Source organism: Acomys russatus, chromosome 3, assembly GCF_903995435.1.
Source record: "Acomys russatus chromosome 3, mAcoRus1.1, whole genome shotgun sequence".
NCBI lineage: Eukaryota > Metazoa > Chordata > Mammalia > Rodentia > Muridae > Acomys > Acomys russatus.
Genome location: NC_067139.1, coordinates 43,357,884 through 43,378,543, shown reverse-complemented (window position 1 = coordinate 43,378,543; position 20,660 = coordinate 43,357,884). Strand labels below are relative to the sequence as shown.

General features: G+C 49.9%; 1 protein-coding gene across 1 annotated transcript; it reads left to right on the top strand.

Annotated features, from left to right (window-relative positions):
- Positions 1–2,992: 2,992 nt before the first annotated feature.
- Fam107a (family with sequence similarity 107 member A) lies at positions 2,993–20,246 on the top strand. Its single transcript, XM_051139648.1, is given in 5 exon segments — positions 2,993–3,198; positions 17,152–17,326; positions 18,827–18,863; positions 18,865–18,984; positions 20,048–20,246. Coding segments are annotated over 5 exon segments (522 nt in total). The 5' UTR covers positions 2,993–3,119; the 3' UTR covers positions 20,159–20,246.
- The last annotated feature ends 414 nt before the right edge of the window (positions 20,247–20,660 follow it).

The following is a 20,660-nucleotide window of genomic DNA, read 5'->3' as shown; positions in this document are numbered from 1 at the left end:
TAACTCTGTCACACTGAGATACTACCCTCAAGGGAAACTCAATGTGGCAGGGTGGAAAAGGAGGAACTTTAGGGGACAGGACCATTGAGGTCACCATCCACTAGCCCCTAGAGATTCTCAGCAATGAGGGCATGGGAGAAAGACAGATGGTGGCCTCAGGAGGGACACAAATGTCCTCGGACTCAGCCAAGGGAGAGCTGTGGCTGGGAGTGTTGGGACATTTTGTATGGCTGGCAAAAGCACTGCCTCTGAGGATTGTGCGTGGAACCGGCACGTGCCAGTCTGCCGATGGTTAATAGCTGTGTGGAGGAGAGAGAAAGACCCAGGTGGCTTTTCTGAGCCACCTTGCTTTGCCACTGCCTGTGAGTGAAGAGCCCACTCGTCCACCAAGCCCACTCAGTAAAGGGACACGCTCTCCCTGGCCAGGCCGCCTTGCTCCACCGGGACACAGGTTAGCCTTATTCTTGACAGGCTGTCCATTTTAAAAGCTTGGCAGGTGTGCCAAGGGCATTGTTTTTAAACTCAGGTCTGAGAGCTACACTGCATTTGTAATGGTAAGACTGTGTGTGAGAGCCAGCGTGCTTCCCAGCTCTGGGTGGGGAGATACAAGAGAAGAGCTTGGGTGTCCTAACAACTCTCTGGAGTAGGTCGTTTTTCTATGTCCCAGAATTTCCTTCCATGGATGACGTTACTTGTGCCCTCAATCCCTTTGTGAAGGTGGACAATAAGAAGCCTGACCAGTCCCCAAACACTGTCGCTCTTCTCTAGCCTCCTTGGCAGCAATCCTCAAAATGGTAGACTCCTGGGGACTCCAGCCCCTCCTACCTACCCCCACAATGCACACAGGGAGCAGGCAAGCCTCCCTTGCTTTGTCTGTGGAACTATACTGTAACTTTCAAAATTTTGAAGGTCACAGGCAAGGAGAGCCCAAGGGACACAACCCAAGACACTATGTGGTATCCTGGAGGGGGGTCCTGGGACGGAGAAGGGCATTCAATAAAAACTACAGAACAACATATAAACTATGAACTTCAGTTAACAAAAGTACATCAAATCAGCTCAAGAAAGCCACTGTGGCACATACACTCATCTACATACATTTTAGTACACTTATTTATTTGTGGGAGGGTATGCGTGCCATTGCATGTTTGTAGAAAACATATGGCCACTTGGCAGGAATCATGTGGGTCCCAGGGACTGAACTCGGGACCTGAAGCTTGGCAGGGAGTGCCTTTGCCTGCTAAGTCATCTTGCCTGCCCTACATACATTATGATATTAAGGACAGGAACAGTGGGTGTGGAATTATTTTTTAAAAAAAAATGTTTGTACTGTCTTCTAAACTTTCTTCTAAACCTAAAATTGTTATTTTTTTTAAAAACTGTTATAGGGCTGAGAGATGGCTCAGAGATTAAGAGTACTGCCTGCTCTTTCAAAGTTCCTGAGTTCAATTCCCAGCAACCACATGGTGGCTTATGACCACCTATAAAGATATCTGGTGCCCTCTTCTGGCATGCAGGTGTACGTGCAGGCAAAACACTATACACATAATAAATAAATCATTTACGAAAACATTTTTTTTCAAAAGAGAAGAATGGCTGTTGTTCTTGCAGGGACTAGTGTTCAGTTCCCACCACTCCCTGGGTGAGGTCTGAAGAGCAGAGAAGCACCAAGAGCCTCTGAGTTATCACAAAAGCAATGATGGTAGGCCAACCAAAAGGTTATAGTCAGCAGGTGAGGAAGAAGGCAGGACAGCCGAGGGTGCAGGGGTGAAGGGGGCTGTGGTGGTGGGAACAAGGCCTCAACAACTGACTCCTCAGTCTCTGGCCCACGCGGGCACAGCCTTGAACTACCCAATGCCCTAGATAGCTCCCCTGATTTCAGACACGCAGTTCATGGACCCAGAACTGGTTGGATCTTAACTGTGCAAGTGCAGCCAAGCCACCTCTAGACTAGACGTGAGACTGACCCTTTGGGAGTGCTCTGAAGGGTCACCTGAATTACAGAGAGGCAGTGGACCACGTGAATGTGTGTCCTAGCTCCATACTGAGTGACGTCAGAGCAGTCGGTTAGCCTCCCTGGGCTTCACTTTCCTCTCCTCGGTAAAATCAGAATGCTAAGAGGCCCAGCTTTGTACGGTTATAAAGAATCAATGAGCCAGAACACAAATAGTGCAGAGTTAGTATTCCCTTGTTCTACATGCAGTGCGGCCCAGTGCCAGCAGAGTGGATCATCAAGACTGTGGACTCCCCGCATAGTCCACAACTGCCTGGTGGGTTTTGCCCCATCAACCTTCAGACTCTTCCATTGGTCTTCTCGTCTGGCTGTTTAAGAGACTCCACAAAGCCAAAGACACCAGTCTTGTGGAGTCCTCCCAACTTTTCCCCTCAGCTTCGCCCTCCCCCAGCAAGCTCTCCCTCTCAGTACGACTGGAATCTTTGGGGTGTGTTTGTTTACTAGCTTGTGGGAAGATCTTGAACTCCTGATCCTCTTATCTCCAATTCTTAAGTTCTATGGTTAACAAGCATGCACCACCATCCCAGGTTTTATATGGTGCTGGGTCTCGAACCCAGGGCTTCGTGCAAGCACTCTACCAACCGAGCAACAGCCTCAGAGTTTGTTTGTTTGTTTGTTTGTTTGTTTTTTAAGTACCGGTGCATAGTGTCTGTGCCAAACAGCACTTCACACTTAGACCTGCCAAGCCTCACCTTATAACCCTGTGAGCAGAGGACTATGGCTCTTCTTGCACCTCAGATAGGCTTCTCTTCATCAGCTCAGCTGGGAACAGATCGCAGGAGCGGCGCTGCAGAATCCCGTACCTGCTTGTAGCTTTGACCGAGGCCGGTGGCCAAGAACTGGACGAGGTGGGCAGGAGGCCAGGTCGGCTGCGCTCTGTGGGATGCTGCAAGGGTGTTCGGAAGCCCGCTGTGCCCTGCTCGCTGGCCCGGCACAGAGACTGCCTGTGCCCTTCAGCCTTCCTACACGACCGACCGCAGTGTCTCAGAAGCCTACGGTAACCAGATCCCCGGCGGGTGGGGCAGCGGGGCGCGTTACTATCACCGGTCAAGAAGCTGCTCTGGCCCTCAGTCCAGGCTGGGCCGTAGGGATTCTCAGCGCAGGGATGGCGCAGAAGCTGGGCGAATGGGCCAAGGCGCCCGCGGAGGCCACCGGGCTGTACCGGGCCATGCTGCTCAGGTCGGGTAAGTGGGGACCATGCCACCACTGAGACCACCCCTCCTCCTTGGCGCCCAGGTTTCTTCCTTCCTCTTATCCCAAAGCTTCGACGTTTCCTCATCACTCCTTGCTTGGTCCTTCCTTTTCTTCTCCTCTTCCATCCATTGCTCTCTTTCTGGGTGTGGAAACATATATGAGTGCACAAATACAAATTCGAGCTTACACTTTGGGTCTGCCTGCAGAGGTCCCGCGAGGTCCCTGTCGGGCTGGTGTCAGGCAGCGCCCCCAACCCAATAGCTTTCAGCAGGCAGCGGGGTGGGAGGTAGGTCTGACAGCAAAGCGGGAAGTACAGCGGAGGGAGGGGCGCGGTGTTAGAAAGCCATGAACCTTGCCCACCATCGACGAGGGAGCCCTGATTGTCCGTAGGTGGTTGCCTATGATGAGGGGACAGAGTGGTCCAGGCAGCTCAGAACTCACGCAGAGGCGGTTTGAAGTTTGAGGATGTGGCTGGATGACAGGTGTTCATCTCTGTCTTTCTGTTTGCCTGTGTACGGATAGGCACTGGATTTTCTACCAGGGACACCTTAGAAGCCTTTTATTCTACTAATAAAATAAATGGTCAGCATAAAAATAATTTGGAAAAACATCGCGATATAGGAAAAAAAAAAGGAAAAGATGCCTTTGATGAAGGCTTAGGATGTTTTATTCTGGAACTGAACGCCTCTGGGTCAGGGTTTGGGGAAGGTGAAAATTACAACCCACCGGGATCCCTGCGCTCTTGGGAAAGTGATTCTAAAGTGTCAAGGGACTTGGCTCCCTGGCCAGCTGCCTTTTGCCTGGGCAAGGAGTGGATCTCAGCTAGTAGTCGCCCGGCCCGCAGGCTATGAAGCCAGAAGTGCTAAGGCAGTCGGGTGGGCCAGCGCTTTTTTGCTATGGTGGCGCCAGCCAGGATCCCCAGGGCTCCTGGAGCTCAGAGAATCTGTGTTGAGGAGCCCCGCCCCTGCCGCCCACAAAATTAATTAACCGGTCTCAAACATTTGAACAAGGCTTTCCTTAAGCCCCTAAACTGGCCCAAGGTTTCAGGACCAACAATACCTTCAGGGGGCTGGGGGCCTAACCCAACCCACATAGAGGCAGCAATCCCCAACCAAGGAATCAGATTTCAAATTTCAGTATTGAGGTATCAATTCTCAGAAAGCTGGCAGCAAGGTTCCTAATGCAAATGCAAGGTTGCAATCCAAGGTTGGTGTCTGGGTTGACACCAAGATACTCATAGAGCCCTGACTGAAGAACTCTCTCTGTGATAGAACCCCTGGAAAGCTATTGTCCCTCCACAAATGTCTACCTGGCACAGGCGACTTCCCCGTAGGCTCTTCTTGCAGCCTGGATAACAGGGTCCTTCCCCAGCTGTCTGTATTCCTTCTCAGCCACCAGGGGGCGGAAAAACCTCCATTCCACTATTACTACCAAGAAACACTACATAAAAAAAAAACTGACGCCTGGTGCACTTTGAACCTCATATGAAGGACAAAGAAGACTTTATTGCAAGTAGTTCCAAATGTGAAATGATGTGCTTATGCCAAAAGACTCCATTGCTTATCTGGAATCCAAATTCTTCTCGGAGGGCTGCTCTCTACACTTCCCCTGCCCTCCACCGCCGCGCAAGCAGCCATGGGCATTCTGAAGCTGTATGGCTCATATGATCTGACCATCATCACATACAAGTGGGAGGTGGGAGCAGAGGGAGGGAGAGAGGGAGAGGAGGAGGAGGAGGAGGAAGGAGAGAGGGAACCTGAGAGTATATCCTGGTTTGTCTCACTGCAAGAAAACTAAAACAGGGGTAAGATCACTTAGAGACCAAATTCGCTATGCCAACGGCAGTGAGTCCAGAGCCAGCTTTTGGGAAAAGGGACTCTTGGTTCTTGCTGCTCTGCCCCACTTCCTGTGTTCACGCTTGAAATCCCTTCCCCGGGGGAAATGTTTCCCCGTTCAAACTTGGAAAGGCAACTCTTCGCCAGTTTACATCTCTCTGTGGGCCTCATGGCAAGCTCTAGTGCCAGCAAGCTTTTCTTCCCCTGCCTCAAGGTCCTTTCAGCACAGTATGTCTGAAGTGGCCAGAGAGGCGGTCAGTTTGATCCTAGGACTGTTTTGTGGGTATCTTTGGAGGTTAATATTCCAAAATACAGGGTCAAGGGAGAAGTTTTGAGTAGCCTTGGAAACTTCTCTGATGTTTGTGAGCTCCTCTGAATTGCCTTTGATGCTACTGGGCTGAAGAAAACTAAGCTGAAATGAAAGGAAAGCTGTTTGCAGAGTGTTTTCCAGTGCTGCAGCAGAAAATGCGCCAGCGCTTAACTGGTCTTCAGCACCCTTCCCTCTCATACTCCCAGGAGACAGGGGTGAGCATGGCAGGGAAGCCAGCAATCTCCTTCAGTGCCTCCAGCTCATTATGGGGCTGAGTGAGAACTCTGCACACCAATCTCTAAAGTTCTTTGTTTCATAGAGGGAAAGCAGCTGCCAGAGAGGCAGCAGCTCCACTCTGGACCCTGAAGAATTCCAGAACATTCTCCTGTCAGGTGCATCTGCTCAACTGTCGCTGTTCTATATTCTATATTCCAAATGAACAGGAGTGACTCACGCAGGATTTCAAACCGACTCTCAAGAGCGGTGCTTGGAAGAGGTGCCATTCCTCACACGTTTGCATCCCTCCTTCCTGCTTTTCCATGGCAACAAAAGCAAAGTACGGATGGGTTTGTTCATTATTAAGCCACAAACACTGCAGAATAGTCACAAAGGTACAAGGGCTTATAATTTTATTGTATCAAACAGTATCAAAATGTAATACAAAGGATTCCTGGGGGAGTATGTTAAATCCATATTCCTGGGCCAGGGAAGGGCCTCGGTGGTAGATCACTTAGCTAGCATGCACGCAGTCCTGTGTTTGAGCCTCGGAAACACACACACACACAAACACACACACACACACACACACACACACACACAACACACACACACACTTCCCTGTCTAGGCCCCCATCAAAATTTTGGATACAGTAATCTACGAGCGTGTTTTCATCCTTCCGTTTTTCATACTCCAGTGATACCTAGCGATGCCAGTTAAGATGAATCCCCATAGAACTGACCTCTGCTGACAGATGTTTGTGTAGAAATGGGTTCTCTATGTGTATAGTTTAAAAAAAAAAAAAAAAAAAGGAAGGGGATTGTGATTCCCTCTACAATGGAGGGAGGACCCTTTACAGGTTGACACGCTGGGTGACTGTACCCCATCACTAGGTACTGCAGTCTCTCATCCACAGTGTGGTCTCTGGTTGCCCATTTCCTGTGCAGTGTCATGAGCACTCACACATGACAGGAAGCATCAGGGTCACAGCAAGCTCTTGGTGTCCACGCCTTGGGTGTCTTCAGGTCAGGCAGGGGTATATCTTGAGCACTGTTTTAAATACAATGACAAAACACCCAAGAAAATGAACGTAAAAGAAGGAAGATTTTTTACCTAGTTCATGGTCTCACTTATTGCAGTCTGCAGTCAGCAGCTTCCATTGCTTCTAAGACCATGACAAGACAGAAACATGGTGGAAGTATGCTACTTACTTCACGGTGTCCAAGGGTGGGGGCCAGGGATAAAATGGACCCAAAGACACCCCCTCCCAAAGACATACTTCCTTCCTCTAACTAGGCCCCACCTTCTGATAGCCCCTTCAACTGTGACCCCCATCTGTGCATTGATCTCCCGATGAAGGTAAAGCCATCATGACTAGTTACTTCTCAATAACACATCTGGAGACTAAGCCATCATCCTGAGCCTGCTACCAGGACTTCCTAAGAAAGGGAGTGGACAGAGGGAATGGTGCCATGGCTGGTATGGGGCTCAAAGAGCCACGCCTCTGGAATGAACTGGGCTGTGGCTTTAGTCCTTTCCAGACATGAGCAGAAGCAGAGTCCCTCCTTGGGGCTTTCAGAGCCTCAGCTGTCAGAAGGCACCAAGGTCAGGGCTGATGGGCTACCTGAAACCCCTAAAACACACGCAACCCCTGCGCTGTAGAATAAGACGAAGATGGGAGCAGGGTGGCAACACTGGTCTCACAAGTCTGTTTTTGCTTTATAAAATGAGATATCTTGCGGCCCAGGCTGGCCTTGAACTGGCTATGGTCCTGAGGATGCTTTTAAACTGCTGATCTTCTGGGGCTACAGGTGTAAACCACCACACTCCGTTTTATGCAGAGCTGGAGAGAGACTCGAAGGCTTCCCACATGCTAGGCAAGCATTCTATGGCTGAGCTACACCCCCACCCCCCACCTCTTGACAAGATTTTTGTCGTCCTATTCAGCTAGGAGAGTTAAGTAAAATGCAACCACCAGGGTGAGAAGCTGGGGGAGGCTACCATTCCAGGAATTTCCAGAAAGGCACAACTTAGGAGCAATGAACCTACAGGACTACACATTGTTTCTGGAACAGCGTCCCACGCCTGAGAATGGGGGAATCGAAGTTTCTGTGGCTTCAGGGTGGTCCACTTGGAATACCATCCCACATTGTCCACCCTCTCTCTGCAGCTCTATGGGCCTTCTTCCACCAGTCCTAGCTCATCCCACTCTAGAGTCTTGCTAGCTGTCCTCGCTCTGGAAAATCTGTCCCACATAAGCAATGATGAACTTGTGAGTCAGCCTCTGCCATGCCACCCCTCCTAAATCTCCTGTCATTGGCCTTCCCTCACTCAGCCATGCATCACTGGTTGACATTTTCTTGTGTGTATCCTTATCTGCTCTCTCTCTCTCTCTCTCTCTCTCTCTCTCTCTCTCTCTCTCTCTCTCTCTCTCTGAATGTGGATTCCCTGAAGACAGAGATACCACCTCTCTCCTTCCCGTCAATATGCTATGTCAGGAATACAATATACACTTATTAGATTAGATGTTGACTAAACTAGCAAAATGGCCGAAATGACCCTAAAACTGCATGTGCGATGCGTCTGCTTACCTGTGATGTGTGTCCTAAACCTCATAGCTCCTGACCAACCAAAGTTCCAGGAGAATGTGAACTAAAGTAAAGGCCTAGTTTTACTGGCAGGTGCTATTTTCCTCACTGGGGAACAGAGGATAGCACCAAGCTCCAGAATACTCCTGGAGGAGGAGAATACTCCAGAGGTGCAGAGAAGTTTTTAATCTTCAAGCACCTAGACTGGCTTTGGGGTTCAGCCCACAACCTCAGCTTTTCTTTGCACACATTCTTATCATAGCCAGGCACAAGCGTGCATGTTGGGGCCCTGCCCTTAGCACATTACAGTTCTCTCTGCAGGGTGTGTTAGTGAACACCCATCTCACTGAAGTTATCACACAGCCACACTGTTACCTCACCTGACAGACAGAAAAGCCAAAGTACAGAAAGGGCTGGCATCAGAGCAGGCTGGGTACAGACTCCATCCACTGCCCCTTTCTTGGGCTGCATCCCCCTGGTTCTCCTATGCTGTTCCAGGTATGAAGTTAATTGCATGAAGTTGTTTGAGGGTTCGGAGTGTTTGTTTGTTTGTTTGTTTTTGTTTTTTGTTTTTTGAGACAGAGTTTCTTAGTGTAGCCCTGGCTATCCTGGAACTCACTCTGTAGACCAGGCTGGCCTCAAACTCACCAAGATCCACCTGCCTCTGCCTCCCAAGTGCTGGGATTAAAGGTGAGAGCCACCACTGTTCTGAACCGCATGGATTTTTCAATCACTAGCAGATGTGTCCTGTGTAGGCCAGGACATTTGTGGATGACAACTTCATGTCACCTTGTTACTTACACCTGTGCCTGGAGGATGAGCAAGAACTGACTGGGGTGGGGGCGGGAATTCTTTTCCTGAAAGCACCCCAAGAGCCAATGTCTAGAGAATTCCTCACTGCAGCAGGAGGCATGCTTTCCCCCTCCTGTGGGAAAGTGCTGGAATCCCCTCCCATACAAACAAGGGAAATTCCTCCACAGAAGCCAGGAGCCGCCTTTCTCTGAACAAAGCTTGGCATGGCTCTTATTCCTCATCAATCTGACAAAACAGGTATTTATTTGTGCCTCTCAGTCAGGGTGGCTTGGACATGGTGTTCTGAGTCCTGGACATGGCCACTCACCAAGTGGAATAACCGTTTCTATAGCAACAGTTCCTTTTAATTGATATCAGAATAAACAGGAATACAAAACCGCCTCCCATCTTGGGGGTTTAGAGCCCGCCCTTTGGGGGCGGCTGCCTCTGCCATCTGGGACATGCTTAGCACTCCCTAAGTCTGAGACCCGCAGAGGAGCTGGCAGCCCAGACACCGCAAAGGAGGAGCTTGCAGCCCAGGACCTGTGGAGAAGTAAGACCCTGGTCTATTATTCTGTTTCACAAGCTGTCAGGTTGGATGCTTTCTGAGAGAAGGTGGAGGGGAGGAGAGAAACCTGGGAGTGCCAGCGCAAGCTGTCCCAGCCACTGAACCCTTCAAATTTAGGTTCCTGGACCCAACCTCCCTGGGGAGAGATGATGCAGGGATAAGAGGTGGGCATGGGAGATCAGGGACTCAGTAGACTTTCAGTTACAACTTTGCAGCCTGGCTGATCTTTGCTTCTAAATACTGACAGGAATTTAATGTCTGCTAGAGCCTCTCTTAGACTCAGTATTTCACAGTAGGGGTGTATAGGGTCAGCACGGAGGGTTCACTTAATATCAACAGATAAAGAAAATGAACAGACGGTCCAGCTTCTATATGTAATGAGAAGACCACAGAAGCTGGGTTTGGGTACCAGAGCTCAGCTCAGATTCCGGCTCTTTTATACACTGCGTCTGGAGAAACCAGATGACCTCTCTGAGGCTTGGTGACTTGTTCCTAAGAACAAGGGATTGCCCACCTTCTCAGTTTATTGACCGTTCTAACGGACCCAGGCCTAGGTGCATAGCACAGGGCTCAGCCTGTACTGTGGGTGCAGGCTATGGGCAATCCCCACACTGCTGGTGGACTTTGCCCTACCATCATGTGGAACAAAGCCAGTCTGGGAGGACTAGAAAAATCAGGCACTAAGGAGGGAATTGCATGTCACTATGAAGCTGCTATAAGTGAGATGCTATCTAAACTTGAGACAGTGCCCTCACATAGGTTTCTGGGCAGCTTGGATCCTGATGGCTTTCTTAGCTCAAAGTGTGGTTAACCCCTGCTATGATTTTTCCCTGAGCCAGCTGCCAGGTGGGACAGCTGGTATCAGATCACATGGGCAGCAGTACAGGAAGTCTGATCATGCTGGTTCCTGCTCAACAGCATGGCACAATCCCCAACCTTACTAAGGACCCTGTGTGTCTTGCTTTTCAAACCCAACCCTTCTCACTGCCTGAAGTTCCAGGGGAACTTTGGAGTTGAGGATGCTGTCGGGAGCAGTTTGGAGTCCTCCCGCCCAAACAGACAGGCAGGTTCCAGAAGAAGGTTGGCCTGAGGCTGCAGGGAGACCTGGAGGTGTTGCCAAATATGTCCTTAGGTTACTTGCCAGAGAGCCACAAAATGCATGCCACCCGCAGAGAGGAAAGGGCAAGCAGGACGTGTGGTAGCCAGCTTGTCACTTCTCTGACTGTTCCTCCTTCCCTTGGCAGAGCTTCTCAAAGCCTCCTGCTGATGCTGAACCAGAAAGGCTTGGAGTAAGGGGGGGGGGGGATGAAGTTTGCCCCCCCCCCCTGAGCCTGACAGGGAAGGCTAGCTTCAAGCAGCAGGACAGTGTTTGCATGTCTCACGGGCTTGGTTCTCTTGCCTTCATGCTCTCAGCTACCAAAGAGAAGCAGCTGCCTCTTCCATAGGGTTTCTTGAGAATACAGAGAGAGCAAAGGAGTGTAAATGGGTCCTTTCTGATTCAAAAGCATGTGATTCTGGGGAGACAGTGTTGTTGCAGAAAGCGCACTAGGGTTGATGTCCAAAGATCCTCGCTTTGCTAACTCGTCAACATGCGTCTTGGCTTAATGGGCCCTGAGTCCCCCCAACTATAAAACGAGTTGCCTCTGAGACCATCATGAGATTCGGTCCAGGTCGCATGCTTACCCCAGGATGTGCAGGACAGGAGGCTTACAGTTCGCCCTGGGCGGGCCTTACTCACATTGTGCACACAACATCGTTTCACACTCCAACGGCATGACGGTAGAGGTTGCCGTGACCTCTACTGGTCGGAGGCTCAGAGAGCGCGAACTGTTTGCCTGAGGTCACATGTGGTGTTACACGTGTCCTCTTTGCTTTAACCACTGAGCAATTGACTGGACAGTGCCATGTGTTGTAACTGATGCATCAAAGCACAACAAGAATATTGAAGATAGAGGGAACACAGTCCAAAGGGGCATAAAGACTACAGGCAAAGATAGGGGCGTGGCACAGCTGGTCAAGAGCCTACCTAGCGTCCACAAAGGCCTGAGATTGATAGCCAACACCTCATAAGTGGGGCGTGGTGGCCCCACTGGGGAGGTGGAAGTAGGGCAATCAAGAGTTCAAGGTCATCCTTGGCTATGTAGCAAGTTCAAGGCCAACCTGGCATATATAAAACCTTGCCCAAAAGGTGCGGGGAGTGGGGAACCTTGGGCAGCAGCCTGGGTTTCACAGCTGTTTTCAGTGTGAACATGGCCCTGCTGCACGACTATCAGCCACCTCTATCTCCAACTTCCTCGCCCAGGGAGGGACCAGGGATTAGTGTCAAAGCTACTGCTCCAACCAGGCTATGCACACGCAGAACCTGACTCAATCTTTAGGAAGGAGCTGTGGGAACTTTCAGATCACCAGCAGAACGTGGGGAGAAGAAAAGTCCCCAGTCTCTCTCCTGTACTCCTATGCCCCTACCCTCCCACATTCCCGCCCTCTTAGAGGCAAGCAGGTCACTCATTTAGCTGACAGCTTCTGGCCCAGCAGGAGCTCCTCAGTCTTCAAACACCATGGTTCTCCAGAGGAAGATGCCTGGGTCAACAACCTAAGAAGTGTGCCCTCAACCAGACCTGCTTGAGGTGACCGGCCAACCACAGTCAGATGGAGTCACTCAGGCAGCAGAGCAAAGGGGCTTGAGTGCTTCCCTCCTTGAGTCCTTCCCTCCTTCCCTCCCTCCTTTCTCTCCTCCTTTCTGGTTTACAAAGACAGCTGACTACTGAATCAGGAGTTTTCAAACCTCCCCAAGACTAAGCTGTACCCCTAAGCCAATTGAATGGGAACTCTTGTTTGTTTGGTTGGTTGGTTGGTTTTGGTTTTGGAGACAAGGTTTCTTTTGTAGTCCTGGCCTCACTTTGTAGACCAGGCTAGCCTGGTCTGGATCTCCCAGAGATCCACATACCTCTGTCTCCCAAAAGATTAAAGGCATGTGCCACCACGTCCGGCTTGAATGGGAATTCTTAAGGTGGGACTCCATGGCCCTTGAGGACCCAGACATACAGCCAAGGTTAAGATCTAGAGAGTAACTAATGTGTCCCTTTTAAGGAAAATAAGAGAGTAGGATCGGGAAGTATTTAACAGCAATAGCAGCTAATGAGTAACCGCACTCCAATTCTAGGCCACTATTCTTGGTTTAATCCATGGGAGGTGAGGCCTGAGAGTGCAACTCCCAAGCTGCACTGCTGTCTGTGACAGCCCTAGGAACCAGCACAAAACCATCAACTCAGAGCTAGCTATTTGTCAAGAGCTTCCTCTACTTCAGTGATGTGGGGGCAGAGCTCAAATTCAAATGCAGATGTGAATGGCAGATATGTCTATGCCTCCTTTAAGGGTATAAGCCACATAAGCTCTCCTTCACCCGCCCTTCCTCTCCCCTGCCAGCTTGTTTCTTTTTTCAGAGCTGGCTTTTCTGATGCCCAGTTTGTTGTCTCATTGTGGCCACATCCCAAATGGTGTTAGATTGCTCAGAACCCCAACAGCTTTGGGAGTGACCCCAGATTTCTTTCTTTGGGGGGGGGTTTCGAGATAGGGTCTCTCTGTGTAGCCTTGCTGTCCTGGACTTGCTTTGTAGACTAGGCTGGCCTCGAACTCACAGCGATGCACCTGCCTCTGCCTCCCGAGTGCTGGGATTAAAGGTGTGAGCCACCACGCCTGGCTGTGACCCCAGATTTCTACCTCAGAAGCCCCACCTGGCCTCCAGGATAATCCAGATTTTCTTCTGCTTTGAAGTGTTGCCTTCTCAAATGCCAAGAGTAGAGGGCTCCTGTGGCAAGCAGGGCTGCCACCTGCAGTGAGATAGGGTGTGGCCGCACAGCACCAAATCCTCTGTTGAAGTATCTTTCGTGACAGGACCTATACAAGGTTCTTCCACACACAAGCCTCATCTATCAAATTAAAAACCCAGAAGGTACACTTTGCAGTTCTCAACCATGAGGATTCCCATGAGCCTTTTCCTCTGCATTCTGCACACACACACACATACACACACACACACACACACACACAGAGAGAGAGAGAGAGAGAGAGAGAGAGAGAGAGAGAGAGAGAGAGAGCGCTCTACTGGAGTTCAGCACTCAGAGAGGTGAAGGCAGTGGCTTCCGCCCCCCCCACCTCCCCGCCTGCAGCTCCCAGAGACCTCAGAGATCCCGCACCGCAGATTTAATTTTAAAAGTGGAGGGCTCAGAGAGATCCTCCAGCCAAGGGCTGGCCACTGATGGACCTGGTGTGCTAGGTGACCCTATATGCAGGGCCCAAGACAAAATGAAAGGCTCCTTTCCACATGTATGCAGCCCTTCAAGGTAGTGACAACAGAAGGCTAAACCAGACAAGGCTTGTCTTCCCAGAGTGACCCTGGAAACCTGAGGGGGTGGCTTGGGGGGGAAGGTGCTTAGGCACGCCAATCGCCAATCAGAGGAATGTCATGGGAGACTAAGAGGCAAACAGTAGCAGTGCACTGGGAGTGAAGAAAATAGAAATTCCTAACGCCTGCTGACCATTTCCCCTACGTGGCAGTCAGCATGACCTTTTAGAAATCCGATCTGCCTCGCCTTTTCCTGGACCTGAAGCCAACTGTGCACTCTACCACCAGATCCTGCCACTCTGGGCACACTGTGCCTTTGTGTTCCCAGAACAGACCCAGCTTGTTCAAGGTGCGGGAGCCAGACAGCTGTTCCCCAGGCCTGGAGCAGCCTCCCTCCACTCTCGGTGCTCAGATATTGAGCCCCACGCCTCAGAGAGGCCCTCCCCAGCACCTGGCTGAACACAGCCCTTTATACAGTTCTGTCTGAGCCCCTTTGTAATATTTAGAGCAGGGCCCTCACTTGCTCAGTCCCCCCTCTGTGGGCCTAGTGCTACCACAATACCTAGCAAATGACAGGAATGCAAGCATCTGCAAAATGCATGGCGCACATTACTATACATGTCCTCAATGGTCTTAATTCTATGTGCCTATTCTAGCCATGCAGAATCTCTCTCTTATCGTTTTGCTGGGTATATAGGTATGTCTTTTTTTAAATATCAGCATTAACTAATTATCATATTATATTTAAAATATTATTTTTATATAACTTTCCAAAAGTTATGTAACTTATTTCTGTTACTGTCTTACCATCTTGGCGATATGCAGTTAGTTCTTCTAAAGATAGTGTGGCTGATGAGAAACACTCTGTGCTGGGAGGCTTGAGGCACAAGGAGAGTGAAGGCAGAGCAATTAGCCAGGTAGTAAAGGAAGATATTGAACTGTGGTGGGATGGCAGCCTGGGCAGGATGGGAGTTGAGGGAATGGAAGGTACTACAGAGGATTAGTTTAACGGTTAGCGAACTCAAGCCAGGTGTGGTGGTGCACACCTGTAATCCCGGCACTCAGGGAGGGAGAGGCAGGTGGATCTCTGTGAGTTCGAGGCCAGCCTGGTCTACAAAGCAAATCCAGGACATCCAAGACTACACAGAGAAACCCTATCTCAAAAAAAAAAAAAAAATTATAGAACTCAGTAATAGAGTAGATACCAAACAGGGGTCATGAAAATCCCATTTGTAACAAGGCATTCAGATACATTGGGTGCCGGAAGATGTGACCTTGGCAGGCACAGAGGGAGAGGGTAACTTTCTAAAGTTGCCACTTACTAGAGGTCTGAGGATGTAACTCAGTTAGTAGAGTGCTTGTCTAAGATGTGTAGGGTTTGAGTCCAAGCACTGCTTAAAACCAGGCACGTGGCACAGGTCTCTACCAGTGAATAACATGTTCAAGGTCATTCTTGGTTAGAGAGCAATGTTGAGGCCAGCCTGGGCTACATGGGATCCCATCTCAAAAGCAAATAAATAATTAGGGTGCACCACTATCATTTTCATAAGAACCTAAATATTAGGGCCTAGCTTGAAAATAAACCGTCTTCTGAGAAAGATACAGAAAAAGGGAATTATTAAAACTCTCATTTCCGAAATGCTTCTGAGCCTGCTAATTCAATAGATGCAGAAGCCAGCATCACAGGGCATTGACAGGTCCAAGCTAGACGGGGTCCCTGTGCTAAAAAGGGGAAGTGGATACAAGCTCTCATCCCTAACCAAAGGCCATCTCCAACTGTGAACTGCTTGCAAAAGAAAAATTAGTATTCCCCAGTGGAGTCTCACTGAGAATATGAACTAAACTTACAGGGGGCAGGGGTGGGGAGGGGGCAATGGCCAGCTAAGGAAGGCCAACAGAAAACTAAACACAGTGAAATCAGTATTTCTGTAGGCCTTTTGTCTCATATTGATTGCTTTGTTTATACATTTCTTTAAATCTTACTGCTCTTTTACATATATATATGTATGTGTGTGTATATATATATATATATATATATATATATATATATATATGTTTCTGCTTTTGTGTTTTTATGAGATTTGTTTTGTGTGTGCATGACTGTGAGTGAGTGTGTTCCTTGTGCTTTTTCTTTTTATTTCTTTATAATAAAAGTAGCTGGCGGTGATGGCGCACGCCTTTAATCCCAGCACTTGGGAGGGAGAGGCAGGTGATAGCTGTGAGTTCAAGGCCAGCCTGGTCTACAAAGCAAGTCCAGGACAGTCAAGGCTACCCAAAAAAACAGAAAAAAAAAAAAAAAAGAAGAAAGAAAGAAAAGAAAAGAAAAATATAAGTAAAATAAGTCTGTTTTTATTGTTTTTATTCTGATTTGGTTGGGTTTTTTGTTTGGTTGTTTTTTAACATGCCCATTTGTGTTTTAGAGAGATAGAGAAAGAAGGTGTGGAGCTTGATGGATGGAGAGGTGGGCCGAAGATGGGGGCGGGGACTGTGATCAGAATATATTGTATGAAAGAAAAAGAAAACGCCCTACAGACTTGCCTACAACCCTCTTATGAAGGCAGCTTCTCAATGGAGGTTCTCCCCTCTCAGATGGCTCTAGCTTATGTCAGGTTGACATAAAACTACCCAGCACATCCAGTGACTGCCCATATATATGCATGTGTGTGTGTGTGTGTGTGTGTGTGTGTGTGTGTGTGTGTGTGTGTGTGTGCTGGTGTGCATGCGCACATACACGTGAAGGCCATAAATTGTCCTTGGATGCCATTCCTCTAGAACTGTCTGCCTCGTATCTTGAGGCAGGATCCCTCACTGGGATGTCGAGTTTGCAGATTAGGATAGAGAGGCAGGCCAGTGCGCTCCAGGAATTCTCCGTCTCTACCTCACAGTGCTGGAGTCCAAGCACACAGCATCATCATGCTGAGCTTTTTTCCCTGGGTGCTGGGAATCGAACTCAGATCCTTGCGCTTACGTTGCAAATGGTTTCCTGTGTGAGCGCCTCCCCAGGTCCCCTGACAGCCCATATTTTGACCTTGGGGTCATTTTACTTCTGTGCTTCACATACTTGAAGAATACCATCTCCAATCCTCACAAGAAGCTTGTGGGCCTAGATAGAATGGCTGCTTCCCACAACAGAGGGGCGGAAAGCAAGACTCGGGTGGTCAGGTAGTCTACCCGAGTTGCTCAGAAGCCAAAGTGTGTGTGAGAGTGCCCCCGAGACGCTGTGCCCCAAGGGGTGGGTAGGAAGGACTCTGGTAGTCCTTGAAGTAACATCACTGTCGGTCACCATAGCCTCAATGTACTCGGAGATCCAGAGGGAACGGGCGGACATTGGGGGACTCATGGCCCGGCCAGAGTATAGAGAACGGAACGCAGAGCTCATCAAACCCAAGAAGCTGCTGAACCCTGTGAAGGCCTCCCGAAGCCACCAGGAGCTGCACCGGGAGCTGCTTATGAACCACAGAAGGTAGGGTGGCGCCCAGCTGCCGGGCCCAGCAATATCCTGCACAGGCTTGCTGGGCTTAGAGAAGCACTCTGTAGGCAGAAGTAGGGGGGCGGGCTGGTCTGGCCATTGCCTGGAACACCCACAGGAGAAACTGTACTGTGAACCCGAAAAACCCCCATCCTCTCTCCCAGCCACGTTCTGCATGCTTGGACGCCACATACATTTGCTAAACACCTAACGTGTGCAGGCCACCCATGCCCACACCTAGGACACAGAAAGAGAGGCCCTGTTCCTGCTCTCCCCAAGGGCAGTGAATTAATACCAGGCAGAATAGTATGTGCCTTGGTAGATACTTTAAATGAGTGTGGGGCCCCAGAGAGGTCCTGGGCCGGGAGTGGGGGTGTGGGGGGAGAGGAGGGGCACGCTGCCTAAATGACTTCATGGAAGAAATGATACCTGGAAAGTCTAAGGCAGGGGTGGGAGTCAGCCCTGGTGGGAGATGGTTTGTGTTGGCAGAGAGAACTAGAGAGCACACATGCTGCAGAGAAAGTACCAGGTAGAAATGGCTTTCTCAGCCATATCCCGAGGATGGCAGTAAAACAGAAGAGCCAAGGAGGACACCAGGGGGACGGCACAGCTGCAATGGGCAAACACAGTGTCAAGCGTAGGAGAGAACAAGGATCCTGATCACGGGACCCAGACCAAAGCTGGTAGTACCTTCATGGCGCCCTCTGCTGGCTGGTTGTTGTATTGTTGCAGATTGTGATTTCCATTCTAAGACGGCAGATAAGTACCACTTACACACTAAGCTGTTTGTGGGTTTGTCTCCACTTAATATTATAATATTATCATGTTCTCAGTTGTTTTTGTAATATTTATTCATTTGAGTATCAAAAATACCACCACAACGAAAATCAGCTTCAAGCAAACTTTAATATTTTCAAATATAAATAAATTATATTGAAAACTACATATACAGTACAAAATATTAATATATTAATGTAACTTAGTCTACAAAGATATGGCACACAAAATAAGCAGGATTAATTCTCAAAAGAAGTGCGAATGCTAGAATTATTTTAAAGGCTGTTGCACGTGACTGATAATCAAGGAAACATAAAAACCGGGCATTGTTTCTTGTCCCCTAGACTTCAAAGAAAAAGGGGGGGGGGGGAATGGGAAGTTGGGCGTGGTGGCTCACGACTTTAATCCCAGTACTTGGGAGGCAGAGGCAGGTGGATCCCTGTGAGTTCGCGGCCAGCCTGGTCTACAAAGAGAGTCCAGGACAGCCAAGGCTACACAGAGAAACCCTGTCTCGGAAAAAAAAAAATCGAACAACCACACAGTGCCCGGTCTCTGCCGACAGGGCTGAAACTCTCTCCTGCTGTAGCTGCAGCTGCCTTGCTGTGGCGGGAGGCAGCGGTTCTTCGCCTTTCTCTGTAGCATGCGACTGTAGTTTCCAGTGTTGCCCAAGCATTGTCGAAGGTGAGAAAGTCTCCTGACAGCTCTCCTCACCCCCAGGGGCCTGGGTGTGGACAGCAAGCCTGAGCTCCAGCGGGGTCCTGGAGCACCGTCGCCGGAATCAGTTAATCAAAAAGAAAGAGGAGGAACTGGAAGCCAAGCGGCTACAGTGTCCCTTCAAGCAGGAGCTGCTGAGACGCCAGCAGAGACTGAACCAGGTGAGTAGGAGGCACTCAGCACCAGCCTGAGCCTCCTCCAGGACCCCAGGGGCATGGGGCCAGCATGCGGCAGCATGGCGGGCCGCGTGACTCAACCCAGTGCCTTCTCTTCTCTGATTCTCTGCTTTCCTATAAGGCCTGTATCCCGCTGGTCATCACTACCCTGAGAGCGGGTGGCATTTCCGTTTTAGATTAGGGGGTAGGAGGGGGTGGTCTGGAGCCAGAGGAAGAAATTATTTGAACCAGGCTTCTCAAGGAGAGCCTGTCTCTTACTGCCCCCAAGTGGGTACTCACTGAGCTTGCCAGTTCTTGTGTCCTGAGAGGACGGGCTACAGACATGGACAGTGGCAGAGATGAGGTTTGGTTTTGGTTTTTTTGTTTTGTTTTTGTTGTTGTTGTTTTTTGTTGTTTTGTTTTTTGTTTGTTTGTTTTGGTTTTTTGTTGTTGTTGTTGGTTGGTTGGTTGGTTTTTGGTTTTTCGAGACAAGGTTTCTCTGTGTAGTCTTGACTGTCCTGGACTCACTTTGTAGACCAGGGTTGGCCTCCAACCCACAGAGATCTGCCTGACTTTGTCTCCCCAAGTGCTGGGATGAAAGGTGTGTGCCACCACACCTGGCAAGATGAAGTCCTTTTACGGAAGAGGAAAGCATTCTCGAGAACGGATGTAAACTGGAGAGCTGGAACAGGTCCAGGCTCAAAACCCCAGGCTGCAAGCCGCGTGACCCTGGAGAGGCCATTTGCACATCACCCCCTCCCCCGTATTCCAAGATGGTAGGATTTCCTCCTGCAGACTGTTTTGATGTTTCCTGAAGTGAGAGTAGTTTTGTTTTTTGTTTTTTTCTTTTTTCTTTTCGTGTTAATCTTGATGACTCTTTCCAGTGTCTACTCTCCTGGGACACACCCCCACTTTGGGATGATTTGTAAAGCCCAACCTCACAATACTTCTGCTCCCCCATTGACAGGGCTCTTGGCCCAACACCACGGCTTTTGAGAGTAGGAAGCCCAACTCGCCGCCCCTGACAACCGGCCCTGCCAAATTCACCCCTTGCGTTTCTCTCCTCCAGCTGGAAAACCCACCTCAGAGAGAACAGGACCACGCCCCTGAGTTCATCAAAGTCCGGGAAAACCTGCGCAGAATCACCACCACACTGACCAGCGAAGAGAGAGCACTGTAGAGTCCCCTCCACTCAGCTCCTGCCACTCACTCTGGCCCAGCCCTCCTCCAGCCCTGAGGGCCCTGGCCCACAGTGATGCCAGCAAGGCAGACCATCCCTGGGAAGCTGGGGACCCTCCTACTCCACAGAGAAGTCTGTGGACTTTTCCTTCTGAGCATTTAGCCTTCCAACCACTGCCAGGAAAGACGTTCCGAGGTGCCCGCGCTCCCTCATCGGACTCACTGAGAAGGCTTCCCTAACAGGAGTGGGGAGAAGGTCCGCGAGGCCCTCGGTTCTGCCTCGGCTTCCCAACAAAGCCCTGCTTCTCCAAGCAGCCCAGCTCCTGGTGTTGGGAACAGCTCAGCTCCGGCTTATCTGTCTTGGAAATGATAGAGCAGAGAAGGCACCAGATGTCTGCAGCAAGGAAGGGCATGGGAGGCCACAGCACGCTGTGGCAGGTGGGAAGGGTCCCAGCCGAGGCAGCTTCAGGCCTTGCCGGCTTGCCCCAAGCTTGGTCTTTAGT